This window comes from Leishmania infantum, chromosome 36 (assembly GCF_000002875.2).
Source record: "Leishmania infantum JPCM5 genome chromosome 36".
In the NCBI taxonomy this organism is placed as follows: Eukaryota; Euglenozoa; class Kinetoplastea; order Trypanosomatida; family Trypanosomatidae; genus Leishmania; species Leishmania infantum.
In genome coordinates this window covers 1513202-1540364 of record NC_009420.2, presented here as the reverse complement: position 1 = coordinate 1540364, position 27163 = coordinate 1513202, and the positions used below count along the sequence as shown (strand labels likewise).

Here is a 27163-nt window from a genome sequence, read left to right as displayed (position 1 = left end):
ATACAGACTGACAGAGTCGAGAGAACAGAAAATAGGCAGGAGTGGCACGGAGGGCTCCACAAACCGAAACACACTGAAAAGCGGAAGCACAGAGTCCGGCAAGAACACCGTAGACGCAGCATGCCGTTTTATGCTGCGTGCACGGTGCCGCCACGGCTGGCATATTTTCGCCCTCCTCTTATCCCTTCATGAGCCGACGGCCAACATCTGCCACCGTGCAACCACCAAACACGTTCACATATATGCGCACTCTCCTCCACCACCCTTCAATCGCGCGGACACACCACGGGACGGAAAAATGCGCACGACCGACAAGAAAGGCGAAGCCAGATAGGCAGAGAGACACACGCACGGTGCCTACACCAACCGCGTCTATGGAATCCACTAAGAAAGAGTCGCAGGGGCGGCGAGAGCTGGGATGGGGAGCTCGGCCTTTCACGTTGCTCTATAGTGATCAAATGTGGAAGGAGAAGCTTCCCGCAAAGAAAAGGGCAAGATGCTGAAACAAAACACACAGCAAAGGTATCCTACCCCTGATCAACACATCAGGTTGATGCGTTACCACCACCACCGCCATCACCACCCCTCTCCCTCGCCTCTCCTCGCCACCCACGCACCCTTCACTAGCGCTTTACTCTCTCACTGCCACCCTCGATGCAGCTCTATGCAGACGCCGATTCTGCACGCAGCCTCTTGCTCTCCGGCTGCGCGTTCGAGAGGGAATCGTCGCCGGTGCGCTTCTGCTTCTTGCGCACCGTGGCGTGCTGCAACGGGCCGGTCGGGGTGCCGCTACGGCTGCCCTGCGGCGGGAAAAGAGAGACGGAGAGACTATTGCTGTGCTCATTCGTGGCAAGAGCCTGCCCGTTCGCGGACATGGGCATGGACAGGTACGAGTTCTCTGCCACCTCGTCCCCGGCACCACCAGGGACGGCGGAGAGGAAGGGGTGCTTGCCGTCCTTGTCAACTGAGAAGAACTCTTGCGGGGTAGGAATCTGCTCTGCCTCGGCAGCAAACTGCTGCTTGATGGCGTTCTGGATTTCCTGGAACTTGCCGCCCTTCATCTCAACCGCGTCGGCCAGCAAGTCTTCCAGCTCGGCAACAAGGCTAGCGGCAATGGTGCCGGCTGGGTACAGCTTGATCTCATCCAGCGTGGCCCGCAGCCGCTCCTCGGCCCCTTCAAAGTCGCTCTCCTTCAAGAAGCAGTCGGCGATACCGTAGAGAACGCCGATCACCCGCCCGGCAGGGACGACGGTGAGCTTCTCCTCCTCCGGAGCGGCGTCTTGCAGGCAGCGGTACTGCAACAGCTCCGCCTCGTACTCGCGCAGCGCCGCATCGTAATCCTCCTTCTCTAAGGAAAGCTGCGCCAGCGCATTGTGCACCTCGGCAAGCGCCAACTCCACCTCGACATCCTCGTCACCGACCTCGTCCTCCAACTTCTGGAAGCACACACGAGCCACCTCCAGGTTCACGTAGCACGTCATGAGCGCGTCCTCGTCACGGGGCTGCAGGACGTCGTCCACGGTGGTCTGTCCCTGTAGCAGACGCAGCTGCGAGAGACCGTAGTCGAGAAAGTACTTGCCGCACTTGGCGGAAGTGGAGCCATACTTGTTGGAGAAGTGACGCACCACGCGGTACTGCACATCGAGCGCGTCCTCGTAGCGGCCTTCGTTGTACGCGGCGAGGCCGGCCTGGCGCTGTGCCTCCGCTTCCTCATCCGTGGCAAATTGGAAGGTTGCGTCTTCGTCGTCCTCCACGCTGTCTTCGGCTTCTTCGGCCTCTTCGTCCTCGTCGCTGCTGGTGCTGCTCGCCTCTTCTTGGCTGCTCTGCTCCGATGCACCTTCTTCTGCCTTCGGTACGTGGCTCTCCTCCTCTTCCAGCATGAGGCGCTGGGCCTCGTCTTGCTGCTGGGCCGCCTCGGACATGTGCGCCAATGACGGGTCGAGGGATGTGCTCATGGGTGTCTATGCAGCGAGATGGCGGTTAAAGAACAAAAAAAATAACCAAGCAAACACGTTCGCTGTTTTCCTCTTCTTAGGTCGCTCTCTTGGTGTGTACCGGTGAGCGTCGCGGGCAAAGCCCAAAGAAGACAAAAAAAAAAACGGCCTGCTGGTGCTCTATGGGGAGGACAGGTAAATAACGACGGGACGATGCGCCCCCCCCCACCACCCAACACACACACACGCAGACAGAGATGGAGACGCTGTTATGCCCGCACCGACTGTTTCTTGCGGCGTTGAATAAGAGCGAACGTAATCGTCACACGTCTCGTTGAGCGTTGCAGCACGCTCGCGTAAACGTCCTTGTGCGAGCGGAAAACGAGATGCACGCGTTTGCGCGTGGAAGCGTGGCGTGGCTGAGGGACTTTCCCTGCGCGTTGACGAGGAAGGGGATGGCCTCGGAGAGTCGCAGAAAGGGAAAGAGAATGGGGAGAAAAAGGACTGCGCAGGTGAAAAAAGTGCGTCTCTGGCATGTACAGGAAGGAAGTGAGCTATCCGTGTGTGCGCGTGCATGTGCCGCATCGTCGGTGGCGCGTCCTTTGACGCGTCCGCAAGGAGCAGGAACGGAAAGGATAGCGGTGGCGAGCCGCAGCGTGCAGGCGCAGCACACGGCCTCACACAAAACAGCTGAAAGCATGACTAGCATGCCACTGTGTGCGCGGCGACCGCTGACGCCAGTGCTGCGGCGTCTGCGTTTCTCGCGACGGAGACAAGAGCCGTGACTCATGACAAGCAACGCATGAACACCTGCACACAGAGCACCTACACTAGGTCTCGCCACTGTTGTGACTTACTTTGCTCTTACGAAGGCACACAATGAGAGGTAGGCATCTCAGGGACACTATCAAGGTAGTGAGAGACGACCTCCAACACTGGGAAAAGCGAATAGCCAACCAGAAGGAAGCCGGGTAAGACACGCATACGCATCGAAAGACATGCGCTGCCCGCATGCGTCTTTCGGTGTACGCCATTGATTCCGATGCACTCCCTCCGAGGCACGGGTCGAGTTTTCTTGGGGCGGCAACCCTAGCACCCCTGATCTACAATCCGTCTGAGCACCGTAATAGCTACTGCTAAGGTTTTCAGCAGCGAGGTAGGCTAGTATTGCTTGTAGATGGGGTTTATCCCAGCGTATGTGGCGACTGACTGGACCTTCTTGCACTTCCTCGACGAGTCCAACTTGACTTGGCGCTTCGAATCACGCAGCACGCCGTCCATGCCGCCGAACATTGTCAGCTCTGGCGACGGACGGGCACCGATGGAGCAGTAGTCGCGCAGCGCCAACAGGCACGCCTGTCCCACCTCCGCGCTCTGGCAAAGAATGGAGGGGGTGGAGATGGGCTGCAGAAACGACGCCAACCTCGTACCGCCGATCTGAGTTGCAGAGGACTGACCGCTACAGTGCTCGCCCACGCCGGCCGAGTTAGCATGCCCCTGGCTCCTCGGGGCGGCACCGGAAGACTTCTTGGGCGGGGAGCCATCCCTGGCCTGAGCTGACGAGCTCTCACGGTTCGACCGGCATGCCCTTCCGCGGCCGGCGAGCAACATATTCGACCGTTTATAGAGGCCGCGAGCCCCGACTGCCGGACGCACGCCGCGCCACTTCCCTTCGGAGCCGTTCTCAGCATCCTGCGCACCGTCCTCGTTCACGTCAACGCTGCCGGCCTGCCCTGACGTCTGGTGTAGCGGCGGCCACGTCACCTCAAAGAGCACGTTGCTGCCGTTGTTCATGGCTGCGTATTCGTCCGCGTAAAGGCGGCGGTCCGTGAAGTGCGGCAGTTCGACCGTGTAGCTGTGGATGAGACTGCTGCCAAACAGCACCCGCGAGGCCCCATCCTTGCTTGTCATGTGAACGCGGCCAAAGCGGCAGAGCGCAAAGGAGAAGACATGACGGACGTGCAGCTCCACCAGGCGCGGAAAAAAGAGGTTCCAGTGCTGCACAGACACGGGCAGGTTGTTGCCGAACATAAAGCCGCTGGATTGCGAGGCGTGGGAGTGGAAGTCGAGGTACATGATAAAGCGCTCGCGATACGTGTGCTGCAGGTGCTCGAACACGCGCCGCAGCGCGAGCACGGTTGGCTGAGTCTCCGCGTCTGGGTCGTTGTAGCAGCGGTTGAGGTTGTTGCCGAACTGGTCCATGCGGGAATGACCGCGGCTGACGCCGTCGGGGTTGAGCATTGGCACAATGAAGAATATGAAGTGCTCGCGCAGCTGGATCGCGCGAACGTCGCTGGAGAGCAGGAAAGAAATGAGGCCGTGGACGCCGTGCGACGCCGTCACCTCGCCAGGGTGCACCCGTCCACTGACGAGCACGACTTTTTTGCCAGAGGCGAAGTTGGCGTACGGGCCACGCACCGCCTCCTTTGTGGCACCGCCCTTGCCCTTCCCGGGTGGGATCGTCATCGTGGGGCTCGCGACGCCAGGGGACGTCCAGCCACTGGAGGAGCCCGCACCTGCTGCCGCCACGCCATCCGCGCCCACGCCAGTGTGCCCTCGTCCGCCCGAAATCGCTGCGTCCGCAGTGCTCTTGTCTTCGGTCGCCGCCAACGCTGGTGCGCCGCCGACGCGGCTGGTCACGATGAGCAAATGAAGCTTTCGCCCATCCGGACTCCGACACAGCACCCGCTCCTCGAAGCGCATGTCACACCCGCTGCTCTTCACAAGGGCGTGCCAGTGGCACACGTGGCAGAGCAAGTCGGCGTACGTGTACGGGGCGCAGAAGGCGATCTGGATCGTTTCGGTAGAGTTTCGCGGGTTTATGGAGAAACTCACCTCGCCGTCCAGGTCCCGGTTTGTAGTGCGGAAGGAGCACGAGTCCACGGGCCCCCAGTTCGGCTGGCTCAGCCCATCACGCCACACGGGCATCATGCCGTTCTGCCGGTACAACTTCACGTGTGGTGCCGCGTTCATGAGCCGAAACCGCAGCCTGCGCCCCTCCTTCGCCCCTGTCACAGAGAAGCGGAACCAAATCCGCTTGTCGCTCCCCAAATCCGGCTCCAACCAAATAAGAAAGGAGTACGGCTCCCCTGCGCGCTCCACCCGGTGCAGGTTTCCCGCCTCACAGTCGGAGCTGAGCAAGAGGGCGTCGTCGGGGAGCTTGAAGAGGCGTTGGTGCGACGGCGACGCGCTTCCCAGGACCAGGCGGATCTGCGTCTCCCAGGCACGGGTGAAGGCGGAGATTCCACCCCACTGTGGGAACCGCGAGCACACGAGAGAGGCCGCGAAGTGGATGGGGTGGAACCGCAGAGGGATGCACGGCTTTCTGCGTTGCAGCAGTGCACGGCGTGGATGCCACGGCGCAGTGTCCGCCACGCCGTCGCCAAGAACCGCCGCCCCGTCGGCGTTCGGGTCTCCGATAAAGCGTGCGCAGCACAGCAGCACAGTGCCGATAACGTACTCCTGCTCCGCAATCCACCGCATGGCCTCACTGAAGGTAAGAAACAAATGTGACGCAGCAGTCGCCGTGGACCTGTTCACGTACTGCCGAGCACAGCGGGGCTTGCCAGCCTTCAAGCAGAAGTGCTTGGTCGCAAACGCTGCGGAATCGGCAGAGCCGCCAGCAGCAGTCGGCAGAGTGTGTGAGGCGTTGGCGCTGCCCGGCTGTGCGAGAGCCTCCACCACGGCCTCGGCGGCGGCAGACGACGACGACGCGTGCATGTTCTGCGGCGCTGTCGAGTTCGCGTTCCTCACGCCGGCAGCCTTCTTCTTCGACTTCGCTGGAGCGATAGGGGAGGCGATGGCGCTGCTGCTGCTCCACAGAGAGGGCTGACCTTTGAGGCGGTCGCGCTTCAAGGCGGGGTGCTCGTATCCCATTATCCGCACATACTCGAGAACCTTGGCCAGGACGTGGTCGTCGACGAGCCACATACTGCGAGTTGGATTGAAAAAGAACGCCTCGTAGAGACTAAGCTGCTTGCACTCCCGTTCGCGGAGCTCCTCCTCGTTCATGGACGACAGCTGCAGGCTCGGTGAGAACGACGCGAAGCGTGGAGACGACGACGTGGCTGTCAGCGGCGTGTGCACAGCCGTAGTGGTGAGTGGAGTAGGCCGGGAAGAGGTAGCTGCATTCGCAGTCGAGTGCTGCAGCGACAGCATGCGTGGCACTGCAGTGACAGTGGTTAACTTGGCTGGCGTGACCGCCGCCTGGAACGACGGCGCGCCGCTCGCTTTGCTAACGCTGGTTGGCCGACGCACCATCGTCGGGGCATGCCAATCAGCCGCCGCCGAACTGCGCACTGAGCAGGCGGAGATGCGCAGCGCTGGTGCGCCGCGACGATGCAGCTGTGGCGGCGAGCTGACAGACATACAGCTTGGCGGATCCTCGCCGATGTCGTAGTCGGTGTCGCCGACTTCGACGCTCACGCTGAGGGAGCTGGGGTCGATGCTTGGCCCATCACCTGCACCCGTCGCGGACAGCAACCCCTGGCGCGCCGATGGCGGCGGTGGTGCCCGATTCGATGAGGATGGCCGGCCCGGAAGGTTCCCCTCTGCCCCAGAGTCCATGTACGTGAGCACTGCCTGTTCCTCGTCCTCCTCGTCGAAGTTGCAGAGGTCATTTTCCTCCTCGAACATGATGTCGCTGTTGTCGTCACTGCAGTTTCCTCGGCTGTAGCTGTTGGGGTCCCGGCTATCACGAAGGCTGTTGATACCGCTTGGGGAGGCGCCAGTAGCCACCGTGGCCGACCGACCCCCACCAACAGCGCTGCTACTGTTCACGTCCAGCCGCTGCGTTGTGGTGCGCAGAGAGGAGCTGCTACCCAGAGATATGCGCCGCGCCGAGCGCGGAGTGTCGGAGAAGCTCGAGTTCGCGCTCTCGTCGGACGCCAAGTAGTAGCCGTTCTCCAGCAGCTGCTGCGTCGGCAGCAAAACCGCCGCCATGTTCGGCCGCTGCCGGCCCACGGCGGTGGAGATGACGGTGTCGTTTCCCAGACTGCGCGCCGAGCCGCGGTTGTTGGTGCTGCTGCTGGTAATGACGTTTGTGTTACTACCCTGCACTTCCGCGCCCGAATACGTGTGTGACAACGGGAGCGCAGAGGTTGAAGAGCGCCGACTACGGCTGCTGCGCGACACGGGTACACCGCTGGCGTGTTCCTCGTGCGCGGAGAGAGCCTCAGGGCTTGCCGGCGGTGGAGTTGAAGTCGACACAGAAGCAACGCGTCCATGTGCTGCAGCCGCACCGCTCGCGAGGGGTGCCGGCGGGCACACTTTTGGGACCCCTCCTCGCGGAGAGTGCGCGCCTCCACGTACAGGTGGTCGGAAAACGGTGGCACGCGCCCTCGAAGTCTGCCGCAGCTGCTGCGAAGTTGGCGGTTGGTAAGAGCTGTGCCCCTCCGACACCTTCGTCTTCCGCAACGCGGCAGAGGCCAAACAAGAAGAAAATATTCCGGGTACCGATGCAAGCCGAGCGGTTGATGAGAGAGCGGGTTCAGAGCTGGATAAAAGCGGGCTGGCGCGGCTTGCGCGGCTACACGCGTCAGCTGCAGCTACCATGGGAACGGACGAGTCGCTGCTGCCATAAATATCAGTGGCTTGCGCATCGCTTTTGGCTTTCACCACACCTTCGGCTTGGTGCTGCCCCTGCGAAGCCAGACTCTCTGCGGCCCGCTGCCTCTGTTGCGGCGTTTCACTGCCATCAACTCCTTCGAGAGAGCTCACCCGCATGGTGGGTGCGCAAACAGGAATAGGGGACACACTTGCAACTGTCGCCGCGGAGGCCGGCGACGGTGGATGCGCCGTCTTGCGCTTGAAGTCCCGCGGACGGTTCATCAGCAGTAGTCTTGGCTGCTTCTTTGCTCCCCAACGAGCACCCTCTTCTCTTTCTCCCAGCTTCGGCTTCAAGCCTATGGGCAATGCCACACGGTTCCTCTACGTCGTTGAAGCGAGAAGAGCAAGTGCCTACCTTTCCGTATCTGCGCGTGCGCGTGCGTGTGTGTGTGTGTGCCCCTGTGTATAGACGCCTGGTTTGCGCGCGAGAGCGAGGGAGATGTGAGGTGGGGTGAGAAGGGACAATTATCTAGTAGATGTAGCTGGCTGTACAAAGGGAGCAAGAAAGCGTGATCACGGAGGACACAGCGGAAAAGGGGAGGGAAAAAATATCCACGCACATACACACGCGAAGGAGAAGTGGGGTCTAATAATGAAGTGATAGAGAGTAGCGGGCCGGCAGGGGGAGGGGCAGAGGAAAATGGAGAAACCACAGCAAAAAATGTATTGAGGCTTGAACTGACAGCCGCAAAGGCTGCACTTTCGCAAGGAAAAAAAAGCAAAAAGGGGGTTGAGCAGGAGAGCAGGTGCGACGGGGGTGCTGCGGTATGCGTGTGAGTGTGCGTGAGTGTGTGTGTGTCCGTGTGCACGAGTGCGCGTGTTTGTGCCTCCTTGGCGCAAGTGTACCCTAACCAACACAAACGACTGCTCTCAACAGTACAGAGGTGAACGGAGGTGGCAAGAGGCACGAACAGCGGCAAGGAGGGCTGAAAGAAAAAGAAAAAAACAAAAGGAAGGTGAGAGGGGAGGAGGGTGATAAGCAAAGGCCGGGGCTCAATCACGAACACAAAGGGTGTGTGAGTGCGCACATTCGCACCATCTTGGTGGCGAAAGCGGGCGCGGCCGTGCAAAGCGAAGAAAGCAGATGAGAGCGAGAGGGGAAAAGGGGGGATGGTGGAGGCAGGAGGCTGGCATGGAGAAACATGAGCGCATGGCTGCTACTGATGTGCTCACGTGACGTGGCCACTGACGATGAGGCCAGCCACACACACACACACACAAACGCACCAGAACAGAGAAAAACGTGCGGCGGAGTGTCGCCGCTCACACCAGACGTAAAGAGGGGAGAGATAAGACAAGGAAGTCGACCCTCTCACGCTCACAGAAAACGTGCATCATCCCCTATCCCCTGCTGATATCGTGAGCGTCTACTCCCTTTTCACTCGTGCGAGTCGATGGGCGGCATGTGGAAGTGCCTCTAATCTTCTTCGTACCTGTATCGCGATGCAGAAGCAAGGAGAGAGGAGGGGGAGAAGAGAGGAGATCGTATGGGGCGTCCGAGTTCAAAAAGAGCGTCGCCGTCCAGATCACAACAAACGAAAAACGCAACAGGAATCGAGAGCAACACACCACAACACGTGCATGTCCGCCGTTCATGTCCAAAAAAAAACTCCTGTGGACGCACGCACGCACGCGAGTACGCGCACATAACGCCACTATAGGAAAAAGAAAAACATGAACATGAGAGACGAGATGACGGTACCCAACACCACCACCTCGCGTCGCCGTCGCACGTCGATGCGGCGGACAAGGTTCTGCACAAATGGAATGTGCTCGGCAATGTGCAGCACCTTGTCACCTATTTGGTTGAACCGCTCGCGCTGCATGCGCAGTCGATCTCGCGTGCCCTCCGCCTGCTCCAGCAGACCATTCACGCGGTTCAAGGTGTGCTGAATGGCCACTTGCTCGTCCATGAGGATGCGCACACCGCCTCTAGCATCATCGTCGACAGGACCACCCCGCCGTCGCGCGTCGCCCGCTAGCCGCGACGCAGCCAGCTCATAGCGATCCTTTCGCTGTCGGAACTCCGTCGCAAGACGACGACGCGCCTGCTGCTTCTCAGTCAACATTCCTCGGAAGCGCTCGGTGTGTCGCGCTGCTGCTGACGAGGGGCCGAGCTCTCTGCACGCGTCCTCCATGCTCAGCACAGTTTGCTCTAGCCGATGGAGAAACTCGTCGATGTCGCGATCGGCGCCGCGGTACTGAGACTCCACATCTTCAAACGACATCGTGGACGCTGGGGGTGGGCTGGTGCCACTGCTGTGTAGAAGACTGGAACTCGAGCCAGGGACCGCCGGGGTCACCGAGCTCGAAGTGCCGACTCCCTTCATAGAAGACGAGGCGGCCGCGCTTTCAATAATCTTTTCTTCATCGAAAAGCGCCAGCACCTCCAGCTTGCGAAGCTGTTGATCAATGAGCTGGTCTGTCTGCCGCGCCTCGTTTCGCAGCCGCTCCCATACGGCCACTTGTCTCGCCTCCGGGTTCATCTTTCGGCGCTGTTGTTCTTGAACGTACGTAAAGAAAGCAGATGCGCGTGTTTATCGCGGTAATTGTGAAGGGTGCGGGCCGTGCGCTTGTGTTTACATAGATGACTGCTTGTCGCGAGCGTGTGCAAAGGACTGTGCCAACAACCCGCTTCGCCCGCACACACACATGTGTGCGTGTGTGTGTGTGTGAAGTCAATTTGCTTTCGCAAGGCACTACGTGCCCTCAGTCGCGCAATCAGGGAGTAAAGCGTGAAATCGGGCACAAAGGTGCGGGCGCGTTGTACGCGGGCGGGCAGAGAAAAGAAGGAGATGCGCGTGAGGGAGAGGTCCGAGCAGGCAAAGGGAGGAAATAACAAGCATAGACAGCGTCGAGAGGCGGCCATACTCGTCACACCTCCTCATGCCACCGCCCACCATGAACGGTGTTCGATGCGTCTGGCACGGCGCGTACGAAGAGAACACATTATATCTAGGCGTATACGTGTGAGGCACGAGAAGGAGGAAAGAGCAACCATCATTATACTTTTCTCCCTCATCTTGAAGCGGGGAGCTTCATGAGGCGGTGAGGAGCGCAGAGCGCCGCAGGAAAGAGTTCGTGGGTTTTTTTTGGAGGGGCTGGCGAGAGGGTGTAGGCACTCGTTGCTGCCTCCAAGTGTCGTTGTGCCTCGTCAACTTTTTTTTTCGTTCCTTCCGCCCTCTGGCAAGTGTCCGTGCAACCTTAGACAAGTATTTATGGTGGGATACCGTAGCGAATGCTACAGAGAGGTGCACGGCACCACCTCTAAGCTGCATTTATGGGCAGTCTACACACAAGCCATCCATACGCATAAACATGCACAAACCCGGAGGCTCACGTACAGAAAAGAACGAACCGGGCGGTGCAGCAGCTTGCGTTACCGCGCGCATGTGGAGCGGATGGTTTCCTCGCAGAAGAGCCGCATGTACGATTTTACCTCGCATTCCTCCTCCAGTGCTGCCAGCCGGCAGCTGTCGAGGGCGGCGATCACCATCGCCATCTTCGCCGTGTCCGTCGCCGCGTCATAGGTCTTGACACGCTTGATGTCGCCAGCCTCCTTGAACTGCGCCGCCAGCAGCTCTGCGGCGTACGTAATACACAGCTCGCCAAAGCTCGCGCTGTGCGACAGTTCTGTGAAGAAGCCCGCCATCTGTCTCTTCAGCAAATGATCACGGCGTATCGCCTCCTCTTGCAGCGCCTCCTCCTCAGCGGCGAGGCGACGGTCAAGCAGCCCATCGATAATTTTGTCCTCACTACGGTCGCCAGCGCGGCGGCGCACTGGGCGACCGTCGGGGCGTAGCAGTGTGGTAGACCCGTGAGGAAACTCAATGATGTCCTCCGAGGACGTTGCAGACTGATCTGGCTCGTCGAGCAGCTCCTCGTCCTCGTCCGGCTGCAAGCGGCCCTTGCTCGTCTCCAGGTGCTTCGGCACTGAAGCCAATGGGGAGGTGCTTGCCCCACTGCGCGCGCGGGACATTGGCACTAGAGAGGGATGAGGTCGCCGCACCCACTCGGAGACGCATGCGCGCCGCTCCATCCCGAGGGCAATGTCACGCAACAGGCTGCACAGGTCGGCCGAGTGGACAATGCCGCTGACGCTGAAGAGGTGCGCCGGCCGCGCCGCAATGGCGCTATCCACCGCAGCTGCAGCGCACGCTACAATACGCGGCACCGCCACCTCGAGCACCGCGCGCACCGAGAAAGCCTGTTCCACCTGACTCAGACTCTCCCCGTGCGCCGCCTCCAGACTCTCCTGCTGTTGCTGCGCCTGCGCAAACGCGGTGCGGCCGTCGAGCGGCGGCGGCGGCACGGGCAGCTGCCGAACCTCCTCAGTCATCACCTCCTCCTCCAGTTCCGCGTTCACAAACGGCGACGCCTGCTGACTCACCTGCTCAGCCATCTTCGCCATCATCGACTCCATCATGATACCCGTGAGGCCGGCGCGCCGCCCTCCCGTCCACCACGCCCTAAGAGTCGAGATGGGACCGCTGCGACTCTTGGACAGCGCCGCGCTCTCGCGGCGACTCAGCAGGAAGACAAGCACTCGAACCATGTTCTTAATCGAGAGTAGCGATATAGTGAGGCTGTGCGTGTAGGTGGTGGCGGCAATGCTGATGAGAGTCAGCCGAAACACTCGTTGCCAGCCCCGCAGCTTCGCCTCCTTGTCCGTCTCCGAGCGCAGTTGCTGGCGCAGCTCGTTCAGCCCAATGATTTGCTGGAGAAGCTGACGGGTGTGGCGCTGCTCAAGGCGGGTGGTGATGGTGCTGCGGTCGTAACCTTGCACCATGTGCCCCGTGATCGCCGCCTGCACATCTGTCGGAGTATCCTTCTGCCAGGCGCTGACCACGTAGTAGGCTCCCATAGCAGCAGCGAGCCACCGACCGTACGACTGGATCTGCGCATCTGAGAGCGAGATTTCAGCGATACGGCTCATCAGCTGGTTCAGAAGGCTGTCCATCTGCCTGCGCTTTCCTTGTTATTGCTGCTTTGCTGGTCTAGAGTGTGTGTGTGTGCTCGGGGTCGAGGTCGATTTCTGTGTGTCCTAGGCGTTATCGGTGCTTTCGTCTATTTGTATTGTGGTTGATCGCTCGCCTCTGTTGATACCTTTTCCGAACGCCGTCGCCTCCGTGAACACAAGTGCGGGCCCAGGAGGGGGGAAGGAGTTGCTCCCTGTGGCCGCGAGAGAGGAGGTGGTGCCTGGGCGGCCCTTCTAACTGAAGCGAGAAGCGGAGGCGGTAGAAGAGAGAGGGGCGGGCCAATAGATTACTATCAAGGAATGCCCCGCACGACCAGGATGTGTTTGCGGACCGTGCGACAACCCTTGCAGAAGACACGCAGAGACGCGCCTTTAATGTGTGCGAGTGAGCGGAGCAAGTTCTCTGCCGGGTGTATGCAGACGCAGCCGTGCTGAAGCAGGAGAGAGAGAGAGAGCAGAAAGCACAAGCGAAATCAAGCAGAGGGAGAGAATAAGTCGGGATACGAATGCGTGTGAACCGTAACACTTGACTGATAAGGAGAGACCAGCTAAACGATCTCCCCAATGCGGCTGTTTTTTTTTTCTGCTGGAATGGCGGCAATGCGTTATTGAAGGTTGAAGGGCGGAAGGATGAGAGGGGGATCGCAACAACGACGTGGCTCTTCCAGCCCAGATGCGCGCTACCCTTCACCGGAATGCAGAGGAGGCAATCAGTTTTCAGTGATGAGAAGGCGGCACGCAGTAAGCCGACGCACAGGAGTGGCATTGGCGAGAACTTCTCGCTGAGGATGCTGACTACCTCAAGCGCTCCGCAAACCGACAGGAAAGACGTACACACTGCAACACCAGTGTGTCTGTCCATGTGTGTGGGGGGAGGAGGGAGGGAGAGGGGAGGTGATTGTGTGACTCCCACATGCTTTTTATTTGATTCCCGCAGAAAAGGGCAAACGTGCTAGTGAGAGCAGCCGAGCAGTACCTCTGCTACATCCTTCATCCAGTGGATCATCAACATGATAAGCTAAAAGGCGAAACTAGGCAGCGCAAGAGGGAGAGGAGGTTCAGTCTACCTACTGTGCGCAGCGCCCCCCCCCCTCACCCTCTCCCCACCTTCAACAGTGTGGAAGGAGAGAGGTTCGTGAGGGTGCGAAGTGGGAGGGAAGTGAAGCAGGGGGAGTGGGGGAGTAGATGAGAGAAGAGCAGCACCGAATCCAGATGCACGCCTGCTGAGACGAGACTAGCAGCCCTCGAGGAGGAAGGGGATCCGAAACGGTGGTGTGCCCACAATATTTCGAAACCTCAGACTCTGAACTGTGCCTCTTTGTTCATACCCCACCCCCTGCGTGCCCTCCTTCGCCTGCACCGAGAAGTGCGAGAGGCAGGGGATAGAAGTTAGTGGCGTCACACCCGCCAACACACACGTACGCATACACAGACATGTTCACAACTTGTCGAGACCCCGTGACTTAATGTCGAAGATCTGCATGCAGATGCCGCCATTCTTTACGTTGCCGGCCGGCTTGTCAGATTTAACGGGATGCTGGCGCATGACCGCCTCCTCCGCCACCTCGATGGACAGGATGCCCGTGGTTTCCTCAAGCCACGCACGGTGCACTCGCTGAACCTTCTCTCCGTGTACCACCGTGACGCCCTCGGCGGACGGATCGGCAAAGTGCATCGGGTATGTGGGCAAGGCAGCGTGGCGGCCGGCCATTCCTGCGCCCTGCTCGGAGGCCGGGTCCACCTTGAGCAGAATCTCTTCCCCGTTCTCGATGTTCACTAGATACCGGTGCCACGGGCAGCGCAGACAGAGCAGATCCTCGATTTCCACGATGTCACCCTCGCCTAATGGGCCAGCGGCGTGGTAGCAGGGACTATCGATGCACTTGAGCTCCTCTGGCCTGCCCGGCTTCGATATCAGCAGCACCGTCACGTAGCGGTACGGATCCTCGAGCAAGAAGTGGGCTCGGTTGCGTTGCTGCCGCAGCCGCTCATACGACCAGCCTTCATATTGATGAATAGGCATCTGCGACGGGGAGAAGATGAGACACTTCAGCAGGAATAGAGGAATGAAAACACAAAAGCACACACGTTATATCTCTCTGTGCACGCGCGGATCGGTGTGCGTGTGTACGCGCGATGGATCTCTACTGCTTGTTCACCAGCCATGAGCGGTGCCACACCTACGGGGAAGATACAACGGGAGGACGGGGGGCGGAGGGGGAAGCTCAAGCGATCCTGCAAAGCGCACCCCAGCGAAGTGGAGGGTGGGCAGCGGAAATAGACGTGCGGGGTGGGGGCGAGAGGAAGATGGAAGAATCGGAAAGGCAGCACCACGCAGAGGAGAGAGAAGCGCATGTGTGCGTGAGCGAGACGGGGGAGAGGGCGGCTCCCCCAACCCTACCCACCCCCACACACACCAGTGCTGTGCTCGGCAGCCGATGCTCTTTGAACAGCACACGCGACAGCGCTCACCGGATCACACAGCGAGAAGCCGCCCTACACACACAAAAACATTTTTGTTGGTGCTGCTGCTGTGCTTCCTTGCATTCTTTTTGCCGTTGTCCGGCTATAGTCGACAACGAGATTGTGAATCGCACACAGAAGCAAAGAGAGACACACACACACACGCACCGACTCCTCAAACGAGGCTGCTCGTGGGACCGCTATACACGCGACGAAACTTCACGCAAACAACGAGGTCACAGAGACACTTTCAGCGTGCCCATTTCTCTGCCAGAGAGCAAGACGTCAACTCCGCTCAAGTACCCCGGCATGTGGCAGGCCCCTCTGCGTGGTGCGATGCAGGCGTAGACACACGTGCTGCAGCAATGTGCCGGCTCAGCCACCTGAGCGCGACCCCTGCCCCAAACTCTACACACCCGCCCGCTTCGCCAGCCGCCGCCGGGTCCCGCCCTCTCGGGGGGACACACTCAGGCTCCCCACCAGCCGGCAGCGAGAGGCCGGGTGGGATACGCTCACGTCACGCGGACCCTCTGCCTCAGCATATGGATGGCACAGTCCTGCCCACTGTCGCGGGCCGCTCCGACGCCGCCACATCCACGGCCTGACCGCCCACATCCGCAGCGGTGCATCGCTCTGTCCACCCCTACGCCGTAGGTGCGTGACCCTGCCACCACAAGAAGTGGTTTGGCATTGGCAGGGGTATATGGCAGGGATAGGGGGGCTGCTTGGCTTCCTCGCACGCCGTGTGGGGGGCTCTTGAACCCCGAGATACCACACTGAGGTGTAACCTCATGATCACGACGAGCTCAGTGAAAGAAGAGAACAGATGCACAGCGCCACCACGCTCCTTCAAGAGTTAGTCGGCAGCCGAGGGTCGACAAAGATGGTAGAGAGCATCGTTGGCACGGTGCGCCGCGGGTAGCGCTGATACCGGAGCATGCTCTCCAGTGACGTGCTCGAGTGGCGAAAGAGTGCCAGTAGCTCAGGAAGCCGAAAAGATGCAGCGGAGAGGTCGGCGCTGCTCATGCCCGCAATCGTGGCCAGTTCAAGCGACGCCATGAGCGGAAGCTGCTTTGGTAGCGCGGCCGAGTCGCCCGCCTCGCCGCAGTCGCACCACACCGCGTCATCTCCAAAGGCATCTGCTACCTGATACCCGTTCGCAAAAGCGTCGGCAGAAAGAAACTTCCACAGCTTCAGCAGTAGACGCGCTGGCGACGCGCCATACCGTGATCGCGCGATCTGAGTAAGTCCATCCGCACTGGGAAACACGCCCTCGCGAAGCGCAGCAGAATTGACGCTCACTGGTGGTGCCAAGGCACTCGATGCGGTCGCTGTGCCTCCCTCATGCGCTTCGCTTGCAGCCGGCATCGGTGTGCTCGCCGCGGTGCGAGAGATCGGCGTAGTCGCAGTGGTGGTGGCGCCGGAGGTGCGCGTGAGACCCGCCTGCGTGTAGCCATCCACCTCGTCGTCCGCCTCCCTATCCTCGTCGCACGTGCTGCTCATCGTGCTCCAATCGGAAAGGGAGCAAGCGGTCAAACTGACAGGGCACAGCGCGCTGTTCTTGTCCATATCGCACAAGGACGACGACTTGTTCAAGTCGTGCTTCCTGCTATTCACAACCCAGCTGGGTACATATGAAGGAACGGCTGCCGCCGCGCTTAGCCTGTTGAGGCCGCGAGCAGTGGAAGCCGTGCCGGCTGGAACTGGGGTAAACGCTGCGAAAGACTCGTTGGCTGGGTGTGGCATGGAGAGTTGTGGTGAAGACAACGGTGACGAACAAGCCAACGAAGAGAGCTGCGTTGCGACATGCGCGGCGGCGGCCTCCGCGTAGCGCGGTGGAGACAAATTCTCCTCCACCTGCGCGTGTCGGCAAAGCTGTTCCATCTGGGCGAGGAAGCGGAGCACTAGGCAGTACAGCGCAGTGGAGGCGACGCCGCCCCAGAACACTTCGTGGAGGCCCCACTGCTTCACGGCTGCCTTGGTGACGCGCACGAGGAACGCCGCGAGCGGGGAGTCCTGTAGCCATAGCCGCTGCCGCGCCACGATGCGGGCGATGCGTGCTGAGGCGAAGGAGCTGTTGATGTCACACGACACGCCACCACAAGTCCTGTCTCGTAGATGAATGCGCGGCACACGGCACTGATCATACACCTCTACCTCCAACTCGGGAAACGTCGCAGAGTTCCGCAGCTGCTCGGCAAGATCGTGGAGCCGCTCAAGGTGCAGCGCCTGGCGTTTCTTCGAGACCGCCGGCGCCAGGAGAGCGCGATCCCCACTCCTTTCCTCAACTGCAATGGTCGCGACGTCCACCTGCTCCTCGGCCGGGAAAGTCAGGGCAAGATCAATGTCGCTGCTTGGAAGAGAAAGCCCTAGAGCGTAGCTGCCGTACAGCATCACCTGTGCTGTTCCCTCGGCTTCGCTCCCCGGTTTACAGGGGCCCCACAACTTCGCCACGCACGCCTGCACGTAGCCAAGCAGCCGCTCCCGTGCCGCTTCCTCATGGGAGGTCAACTGCAGATAATAGAAGAAGTCCAGCAGCTCGTTTGTGAGGCCATCCTCGGAGAGCGGATACGCCGTCGCCGACGCGGACCGACACCAGGCGGGAAGACGCACACCAGGGAACGGAGGCGTTGGCGGCAGCCTGCGCAGCGGCGCGCCTACAAAAGACCCGTACGCGCTACCCGCAGGGCAGTCGTTGCCCTTTTCCCACGCGTGCTTAGTCCACCGGACGCCGGTGTGGGCAGCCTGCGCATGATCCTCGCCGCCTGTGCCGTCACCCATCACGAGCGGCGGCGGAGTCGTGGAGGCGCTCTGCGGCCCTGCAATCAACTTCCAAACGCCTGCGGCGTGCTGCTGTTGGTTATCACACATCCCCGCACTGAGGCTGTTGTGCATCTGGGCGGGTCGCGCTCGGCCACATCGCTGCGCCCGGCCCTGCGGGGCAGCGGCGCGAGAAGCAGGCTCGTCTATCTTGCCAGTGCTTGTCGCCGTGCCGGGACAAGACGACGATGCGCCGACCTTGCTAGGCGTCACCGTGGCAGCGACACAAGAGGAGTCGATTCGCCCCATCGCCGACAGTGCAGCAGGTGAGGGCAAAGGGGGTGAGGGCAACGGGGGTGAGGACAAGCGAGAGAAAATCAGCAACTTATCCTCAAGTAGTGTCCGTCGAGAGAGGCGCTGCTTCGTGTGGTGTATGTGCGAGTGGAGCTCTCGGAGCCACACACGTGGACGCCGGCGAACTTAGTCACCTACCCTACTCCGTCACACTTGCACTGCCACTGCCTAAGAGCAGACACAAAAGGGGAGAGGAGAGAGGGAGGGAAGGGCACCAACGGCTGAAACGTACGCCGACTCGGCGATGGAAAGCGAGCACAACGTAACAGGGGTGGGTGTGCGGGGTGTAGGCGACGGGTGAGGAGCAGGCGTGTGAGTGCGTCTGTCTGTGTCTTTTTATTAGTCGAGTCGGTTACTGTTAAGTGCATGTTAAGAGCATGTAAAAGAAAGTCGCGTGTAACGTAGAAGAAGGAGTACCACGCTGCAAAGCAAATCAAAAGACACACACACACACACAAAAGAAGCTTCAAGATCGGCGCACAGAGGCACAGAACGCCTGCTGCAACGGCGAAAAATGCGAGACGTCCCTTCGTCGTCGTCGCTCCCCTCCCTCCTTATCGAGACACTGCCTGTTGTTGCTTGGGTGTTTTCCTTTGCCAATTGCCGCAGGTACCTCGCTTTCCTCCTCTTTGCACGTGTGTGTGTGTGTGTGTGCGGGCGCGCTGCGGATGCTGAGAGATACTCCCACCCCTTCCCTTCTCCACTTCCGTGTGCTCACTTCTTGACGATGCCTTTTCCTTTTCGTTTCCGTTGTTGTTAACGCCAGTGTGTGTTTGCCAGCTCCTTGCCGTGGAAGCCTGTGCGAAGAAGTGCGCGACAGGGAGGGACACCGGAAAGGCGGTTCGTGTATGCGTGTTTGTGTTTTGCCACCTAAGCCATTTACGTGCCGGCGGGATCGCGAAAGCGGGTGGGGAGGGGGAGAGGAAAGCGAAACAGCGAGAGAGAGAAAGGAGAGGTGCAATCCGAAGCGTGAGCAGCGGCAACGATGCTCTGGTTCGCGAGTTCAGTGACGAGGAAAAATGAGAAGAAGAGCGTAAGAGAGAACAAACGCAGAATACACGTGTGTGCCTGTGGGGGTGGGTGGGTGAGGAGGGGGGCATGAGGGCGGGGGTGTGCAGCAAGCGAAGCAGCCCGCCGACGCGGAGGCGATAGCAGCAACGGCGGTTGCCGGAAAGATTGTGCAACAGCCGCACATTTTGTGCACGCGACAGAATCCTGTGCGTGGCCGCCACCGCTTCTCCTTGATTAGGCGGAGCCGTTGCAGGTATCGCCTTCTGCCCCGCGGAAGTCGCTTTGCGTTCTCCGCACCCTCACCGCCGATCCCAGCAGGCGGGGGTGCGAAACGGCGCTGGCGTCAGCAGCACTCAAAGCCGACACCACAGAGCCGGGGGAGGGTGGGGATTATGTTATGCCTTACCAACAACGACAGAAACACCGGCAGCACCTCAACAGAGGAAGAACACAAAGAACACGGACAAAAAAAATGGTTCGCACGGAAGTGCGACTGCCACGGTAGCGAGATGCACGAGGAAGCGGGGGCCGTGCGCTGGCGTGCGCTACAATACGGAAAGCTGATGGTGCTGCAAAGAAGGGACGACGCTGCACGCCAACCGCTAAGACGAGCACACTCTTACACCTTCCTCTATTCCTTGCTCTGCGCCTCATTCTGCGCCTTCTCCGCCTTCTCCGCCTCCTCCTTCTTTACCGCTTCTTCCTCACGCGTCAAGATCTCCACATCCCAGTTGCTGTTGCTGAAGACATCGATGTCGGTGGCAATCCTCATCGCCTTGCGCGCGATGCGTTCTGCATCATAGCCGTCAACGTCAATAAGCGCACGAGCCGCCGCCTTGGCATACGTGCCACCCGAGCCAATGGCGATGATGCCGTCAGCCTCAGGGGTGATTACGTTGCCCTGCCCATCAATCTCCAACGTCTCCTCCTTGCTGCACACAATGAGGGATGCCTCGAGGCGGCGGAGGGCGCGGTCGGTGCGCCAGTCCTTTGCCAGCTCCACCGCGGCGCGAGACAGCTGCTCCGGAAAGTCGTTCAACTTGTTTTCCAGTTTTTCCATCAACGCAAAAGCGTCCGCCGTGCTGCCGGCGAAGCCAATTACAACGTTGTCGTTGAGCTTGCGCAGCTTGCAGGCGCTACTCTTCGCCACAATACGCTCGCCCAAGGTCACCTGACGGTCCCCAATAAGGATTACTTTGTTGCCCTTTCGCACAGAAAGAATGGTGGTGTGACGCGCCTGCACGGCGGCCCCCGTCACGAAGGACGTGGAGCGGGTGGCAAGACGACGGAACATTCTCGGCTAAAGGATGTGTGTGTGTGTGTGTGTGGAGGGGGGTATAACGTGGAGTCAATTTGATTGTTGTCTGTGCTCGCTGCTTCCTGTCCGAGTCTCTGTACGCGCGCAATCCTCTCAAGCTGTGATCACTGATTGAAGCTTGTATGTTTGTGTGCTTGAGCGAGAGAGGCGGAAGGCATGCATGTGCATAATGGATCGAAGCGCAAAAAGGTTAGACATAGAGGTACAGAGAAGCGGGTTGAGATGCAGTTTCACCTGAAGAAAGCTTTAGCGCACAGCCCCTTGTGTGCTGAAGTGAGGGGGTCAAGTGCTGCGCAAGCAACACTGGCTGTGTGCGCTTCTGCCTGGGATCCTTTTCCTTTCGCTTAGCAACGCTAATCACGCCGGACCTCACCACTGCTCATACACAACCGCCCAAGCTCAACCAGTTCAACCGACTTCGAGGTCATCTGGCCCGCTCCCGCCGTTGACGCTCGCAAGTACGTGCAAGAGGCCATAGGCTCGAGGCGCCGTCGATGACGCGAGAGCGCCTCCACGTTTGAACAGCGACGAGCACAAACCGCAACAAACACTTGTAATCCGCCTTGCTGAGCCCGCCGTCCTCGATTGGGATGGCACATCACCTTTTCTTGCATTTCTTCGCCGAAACCTTCGTGTTCAGGAGCGAAAAAAAAAAACGGTATGCATACTTGCTTTTACGGTCGCTCGTTCAGAGTGGAGCAGACAGCTGCGGGCTCACACGCGCATAGACACGCGCTTCACAATGGGTCACACAGCGAAAACCTACTACACCAAGCGCACTATGAACGGCATCACTGCGATAGTGGGGAGGGAGGGGCTTCAAGGGGGAAAGGAAAAAACCTAGCGCAGAATCCGCTCACCCGACACACTCAAACCAATGAAGCAAGACAAATCATGCAATCTTCAACGGTGGCGACATCACACCTCCTCACCGGCGTTGCACGCATACGCCGAAAAAAAAAACAGACACAGAACGTCACTTCTTCATCACCATGAGTGCCGCCAACCGTCTTCCTCACGCATTTGGTGCGCGTTTCCTTTCGATCCTGACGATGTGCATGCGCTGGCAATCAAAGTACTGCAGTGAAATCCCACGACGAAAAAGTTCGGCGGGGCCGCTGCTACACTGACGAGAGTTTCGTGAAGACTCGCAAAGAGAGAGAGAGAGCAGATGCATACGCGCACACATGTGCGCCTGCGAGCGCACTACGCCCACAGAAAGAGTCGAAGAAATCAGAGCCTGCAAAGGGCGGTGCCAAAGAACGAACACCAAACAGCACACAAAAAAAAAGACAGTAGAGATGGTCATCAAAGGCGCAGCGCAGCAATGAGAAACGCGAACGTGCCCACCAAGACACACACACACACAGCGTGAAAACTGTGGTAATGGGGATAGAGAAAGAGAGGAGAAGAGGCAAATGAGGAAAAAGGGAAAGCGGCCTGTGGAATACAGAGATAAACAAGAGACATAGAGGGAGTGTGTCCGTCGCGTCTGCTGCCCAATCTGTTTTTTTCTTTTTGGCTGCGTTCGCTTCCCATCCGCTTTCATATATGGCCGCCGTCCTCGCTCCCAACCTCCCCTCTGCCTATCGCTTACCTTCTTGCTTATTCTGATCACAAGAGAAAAAAAAAACATGAAAAAGATGTGGCGAGCAAGGTGCACCGAAAAGAAATGTAAGGCGCTCATGAGGGGGAGAGGGGTGGTGGTGGATGGGCGGGTGGAGGAGAGTAGAAGGCAGCATACGTTTAAGGTTCTCGATCGTTGGCGATTCTCAGTTATTTTTTGTTGTTCGTTTACTCTTTCTGTCTGTGTGCATGCGCTTAGCTGTGCTTGGTGGTGGTGTCCTTCCGTTTCCGGTGGACCCTTTGGGCTCAATATGGTTTGCCCCCCCCCCCACACACACACACGCTCTTTCTGGTCGAACCCTCGTGGCAATGGCCAAGACAACTGAGACAAGCAAAAACGAGGTGCCGTATTACACGAGCGCATCCACCGCCGCCCCCTCTACATACGCAGGCACCCAGCAGGAGAAGTCACGCTCTCTCCCTTTCTGTCCTGCCAGCGGCCTGCCGTCGCCGCCTTCGAGCCACCCCCTTCCCTCTAGCCGGCGCTACACGAGAAACATGAGAGAAGGGGGATGGAGGCAGCGAGCGGGAGCCAGCCAAAAGAACCAAAAACGAAGAGAGAAGCGTACAGCAAACACGCCCATGGGCCAGCACAAAGAGTGTAGGCGGGTGCACCCACACGACATCGTCTTGTCATTCCCTTCCTGTCGTGTCTCCGCGCGGCAACGGATACAAATAAATAAACGCCGATACCGTCGCCCACGCCACCCACACACATGCACGCATGCACACGGCCACACCAACACCACCCGGTTTGACACTACAGGCGCTCGTCTGTGAGTGGGATCGTGTACCGGGAGAACATCGGGTGCTCATCTAGAAAGGTATAGAGCTGTTCCCAGAACTGCGAGGCAAGTGCGATGTGCACCTGGTCCTTCAGCAGGTTACGCGTCAAGGCAAGACTCTGCACATTCCACTCACGGCACTGCGGAGGCACCTTGTCCTCTTCGAAGTACGCTAAGAAGGCCCGAATGCGCGAAAAGAGGCGGCTCGGGTGCCGCGACTGTGGCTGCTCGTGTGGGTACCAGCCTTTCAGCTGCCACAGCTTGCCCTCTACAATGCAACCACACACCTGCGACCAATCGTCCACCTCGTCCGGGTCGTCGACGACGCGAAACTGGCGAAAGGCAACGTGGTACTTGTGTGGGTCGTGGAAGCTGCCAGGCTTCACTATCACCGAGCGCGGCTTGGAGTCGCGAATGTTGACGATGCCGGTCTCGAGATCAACGTACAAGGTAGCGGGATCGACGTAGGCGCCGTGCTCCAGGAACTGCTTGATATTCATGAGCTGCAGAGGAGCCGTGGCAGCGGAGGGAACGAGGATGATTGGCATGAAGTCTGGCTTTCGCTGAACCGCCGTGCTCGGTGACATCGCCTCTTGACCTAGAAAGCCACCATAAAGCGGGGCTGTGCCGCGTGACTGCGCCGGCGCCTCCTGCCGACGCCTGCGAGAACCGTGGCGGCCATTCACCGCCGATCCATCGGCCTCTTGTCCGGCCTCATCGCGCTGCTTCAGTGGCAGTGGCTGAAACGTCGTCTCCGTGATCTCCCGCTCACCGCGGAAGGTTTGGTAGAAGCTCGGTTTTGCGTGGCAAGCCTCCTCTAACGTCATTTGTGGAAGGAACAGCGACGGGGCAGCCTCGGCAAATCCTCTGTCGAGGTCGCGGAGCTGCGCAAAGAAGTCCGCCTGGTCTCCGGCCAGAGAGAGGGGGGGCAGGTAGGAGTCGGCTGTGTACTCCGCCGCGGGCTGCAGCGGCTCCGTACTTGTCATGGCGGCTGTCGCATCGATTGCGTCGAACCACGCCGTGCGCACGGCAGTCTCGCTCGCCGCGGAGGACGATGTAGTCGCCATTATGCACCAAGTTGAAACCTAACTTGGGCTTGCGTACGCATGCCCCGGTGCACTGCCAGATGGCTCGAGCCCACGTCAATGGGAGCACTCACGCAAAGGAGCACACACAAAAAAAAGTAGCACCTACACGAATGATTGAATTACGTCTATGGAATAGGACGAAGCGACGGAGAGAGAAGAGAGAGGTGCGCGAGCGGAGTGAAGGACAGCGGTCGGTTTGCCACCGCGTCCGTGGAATTAGTTACGCGAGTCTAGGGAACAGGTGCAGGAAGAGCGGCCACTGCAGCAGCTGCAGTGTGGGTGTCGAGCTGCTGATCAGGGGAATGCAAGACGCTCTGATTTGCAAAAAAAAGGTGCGTCTCCTCTTCAACTCGTTCTGCACGCACGCACGCACGCACACACAGAAGGATGCGAGGCCTTGATCAAGCACGTCACCAAGATAAGCGTCACACAGGACTTGGGATCAGTCCAAAAGCCTCGGCTCGCCGGTGACTCTAGGCAACACGTATGAAATCGAGAACGCCTCTCCTGTCCTGTGATGTGCCGTGTAGTCTCTTTTTCTTGCTGTTACTTTTTTTTCCAGTTCCTACGCGTTTCCTTTGTGTTGTTGTTGACCCGGACTGTCGGCCCTTATAGCAGAGCGGGCGTGTGTATGCGTGCCGAGGTGTAGGGAGAGGGGGGATGGAGGCGGTGCGCGTGGGTGGAAAACAGACACGGGCGCAAAAAGGAAGCGAGGAGGTAGAGGCGAAAAAGGCGTTTTTTTTTTGCGTTCACACCGATCAAGCGCTGCAGGCGCGTCCTCCCCTTCACTCCTCCTCCTCGCAGCATGAGGTGAGGTGCGCAGCAAAGCAGTGCTGAATCACGAAATTGGACGAAAGAGGGAGAGGGAGAAGGGCAGTAGGCAACAGCCAGAGAGCCCTTCTTGCCGCGGGCCTGCAAGCTCCAACAACACGTGGTGGGAAAGGACATGAGGTAAGTATTGTTTTCTGTATCTTCAGCGTCACATCACAGTGACCTCTGGTGGCACCGTCTAGTTTCCTTGCGCCGACTTCGCAGAAAGTGAAACCGGGCGAGAGAAAGTAGAATGGAGGAGTGCGGCGAAGCAGACAGGCGCGAGAGCAGGCGCGTGCATCTGATAGGCAGCAAAACGAAGCTCCATCGTGCGCTCCGTTCTCTGCTTGGTTTGGCACCGTCACCGCGCCGCATCGCCTGATGCGCAGCTGGCCTATCGCCACAGAGAAGCGGTGCATGCGCGAGCGAGAAGGGGAAGCGGCGCACCAGTCAATGTATAGGAGGAGGGGCGTAAGAGAAAGGTCGTAAAAGACGCAGATGACCGAGGAGAAAGAGGGTGCGAAAGGGGGCTCAAGGCGACAGCGGAGGGATGGCGCGCACGTCATCTAATATTGTCTTCCTTCATAACCCTCTTCGCCCTCAATCTACGTCTAATGGGATGTGCGTGTGTTCGCTGATTCTGTGAATAGTCAAAGCCGTGCAATGTGCCGCTGTACACGCATACTTCGAACAAAAAAAAAACGTACGCTGTGCGATAGCTTGCAGTTCGCAAGCCGATAGTAAGAACCACACGCACGCACCGCGAAGAGCACTCTGGACGACGCGGGCGTCGTACATCGGAAGGATCCGGGGAGGCACGAAAGGGAGGCACAAAACGAGCTGAAGCCATTCATCTCACACAAACCGCGAAAATATCAAGAGGCCCACGCCAAGCGCTGCGATGAGTGCAAGCGCCATGGCAATGATGCGGTTCTGCTGCCTTCGCTTTGCAGCCTCGGCGACTCGCAAAGTGCGGCGCACGTCACGCGCGCGTCGTCGCTCGATGTCCGCCAGTACGCCGCCGTGCCCAGGCCTGCTGCCGGCGACGGGATAGGGTTTGATGCGCTCTCGCAGTTTGCCGACCTTTGCAGCCTGCGCAGCACCGCCACTACTGTCTGACGCCATCACGGTGTCGGAGGGTGTGTACGACGCGGCCACAAGTCGCGCGCCAGGCAAAGGGTGCGCCGGCACCTGCAGCTGCGCCAGCTCGTCCTCCGCATCACTACTCTTTTTCACCATTCTATCCGTCTGCGTCCTATCGCTCTACAGCGTCTCTGTGTCTGGTGGTGATGGTAGGGAAACTTCTCAGCGGCACACGGAAAAGCGTAAACGACGCCCTTAGCAGAACAAGAAAAATCATATATGTTTCCCTATCAGGGTGTGCCCACCTAGTCGATATCTGCCTTGATCGTGTTCTCTGCTGCTGCTGTGTGTGTGTGTGTGTGTGTGTGTGTGCCCGATCATCTACGCTAGGTGGGAATCAGAGGTGAGGCAACAACAACAACAGAAAAAAAACAGGGTGAAGCCCACCGAGGACATGCGTGAAAAGGTAACGAAAGAACGAGCGAGTGAGAGAGAGAACGGAAAGAGAAGCACGCAGAGATCACGTGGCCGACAGATGGTGGCGGAAGGCCGTCGGTGTCGATGACTCAGACGGCGAAGGGGGAAGGGGCTTGGAAGCAAGAAGAGAAGTGAGGGGCATCACGTGGCGGCGACAGAGCGAGTCGGGTGCGGTCGTTGCAACGCACGTCATCGCGCCCTATCGCCCTATCACGCTAAGCGCACTCCTACCGTGTGCATCCAGCATTGGCTTTCCCGTGGCACGATGGATAGTGGGTCAGGCATCTCTTTGCATCTTGTAGACGCCACGGTTCTCGGTGTCGGTCCGTTTCACGCCCTTGCTCACGCGAGCGTTTTCATACGCTAGCATTTCGCTGCATGTGGGTAGAAAAAGGGGGGCAGGTGAACAGCGAATGGAGACTAGAGTACGGACGCGGCAGCAGCATTGGCAGCATACTGCTGAGAAACGAGAAAGAGTCACCGACTCATCACTGATGCGTGCATCGTGTAGTTCCAAGGAAAATACTTCTGTCGTACATCCAAAGGCGCTGAGAGCGCGCGCGTGTGTGAAGGGAGGAAAGCGAGGGCGGAGGGTGGAGGGGGCAACAAGAGGCGGGGGGGTGAGTGACAACCAAGTGCGCCTAGAGAGAGAAACACAAACAGACACGGTACATCGGCTGGGCATGGGAAAGTCAGCGAATAAAAAGGAGAGAAGCAGAAGTGGTGATCTCGTGGTGAGCAACGTGAAGGTCTCGGGGAGAAAAGGTTCAATGACGCAGCACACACGCAGCGAACACAAAAAGAAAGACGGTTTGGCGACGCCGTAAATTGGCTGGACTTGGACACAGGGGAAGCGAAAGGTGCAGAGC

General features: G+C 59.2%; 8 protein-coding genes across 8 annotated transcripts; all 8 read right to left on the bottom strand.

Annotated features, from left to right (window-relative positions):
• Positions 1-662: 662 nt before the first annotated feature.
• LINJ_36_4240 (conserved hypothetical protein) lies at positions 663-1955 on the bottom strand (the record flags this gene model as incomplete). Its single annotated transcript, XM_001469573.1, has 1 exon — positions 663-1955. One exon carries the CDS (start codon positions 1953-1955, stop codon positions 663-665), a length of 1293 nt encoding a protein of 430 aa, XP_001469610.1.
• Positions 1956-3095: 1140 nt separating this feature from the next.
• LINJ_36_4230 (metallo-peptidase, Clan MC, Family M14) lies at positions 3096-7763 on the bottom strand (the record flags this gene model as incomplete). The annotated part of the gene is made up of 1 exon (XM_001469574.1): positions 3096-7763. The coding sequence occupies one exon, from the start codon at positions 7761-7763 to the stop codon at positions 3096-3098; it is 4668 nt and encodes a 1555-aa protein (XP_001469611.1).
• Positions 7764-9196: 1433 nt separating this feature from the next.
• On the bottom strand, positions 9197-10027 carry LINJ_36_4220 (golgi SNARE protein-like protein; the record flags this gene model as incomplete). The annotated part of the gene is made up of 1 exon (XM_001469575.1): positions 9197-10027. One exon carries the CDS (start codon positions 10025-10027, stop codon positions 9197-9199), a length of 831 nt encoding a protein of 276 aa, XP_001469612.1.
• Positions 10028-10920: 893 nt separating this feature from the next.
• On the bottom strand, positions 10921-12501 carry LINJ_36_4210 (conserved hypothetical protein; the record flags this gene model as incomplete). Its single annotated transcript, XM_001469576.1, has 1 exon — positions 10921-12501. One exon carries the CDS (start codon positions 12499-12501, stop codon positions 10921-10923), a length of 1581 nt encoding a protein of 526 aa, XP_001469613.1.
• Positions 12502-13957: 1456 nt separating this feature from the next.
• On the bottom strand, positions 13958-14542 carry LINJ_36_4200 (conserved hypothetical protein; the record flags this gene model as incomplete). The annotated part of the gene is made up of 1 exon (XM_001469577.1): positions 13958-14542. One exon carries the CDS (start codon positions 14540-14542, stop codon positions 13958-13960), a length of 585 nt encoding a protein of 194 aa, XP_001469614.1.
• A 1289-nt stretch (positions 14543-15831) lies between these two features.
• LINJ_36_4190 (hypothetical protein) lies at positions 15832-18051 on the bottom strand (the record flags this gene model as incomplete). Its single annotated transcript, XM_001469578.1, has 1 exon — positions 15832-18051. The coding sequence occupies one exon, from the start codon at positions 18049-18051 to the stop codon at positions 15832-15834; it is 2220 nt and encodes a 739-aa protein (XP_001469615.1).
• A 1687-nt stretch (positions 18052-19738) lies between these two features.
• Positions 19739-20401, bottom strand: LINJ_36_4180 (hs1vu complex proteolytic subunit-like; the record flags this gene model as incomplete). Its single annotated transcript, XM_001469579.1, has 1 exon — positions 19739-20401. One exon carries the CDS (start codon positions 20399-20401, stop codon positions 19739-19741), a length of 663 nt encoding a protein of 220 aa, XP_001469616.1.
• A 2410-nt stretch (positions 20402-22811) lies between these two features.
• Positions 22812-23903, bottom strand: LINJ_36_4170 (conserved hypothetical protein; the record flags this gene model as incomplete). Its single annotated transcript, XM_001469580.1, has 1 exon — positions 22812-23903. One exon carries the CDS (start codon positions 23901-23903, stop codon positions 22812-22814), a length of 1092 nt encoding a protein of 363 aa, XP_001469617.1.
• Between the last annotated feature and the right edge of the window lie 3260 nt (positions 23904-27163).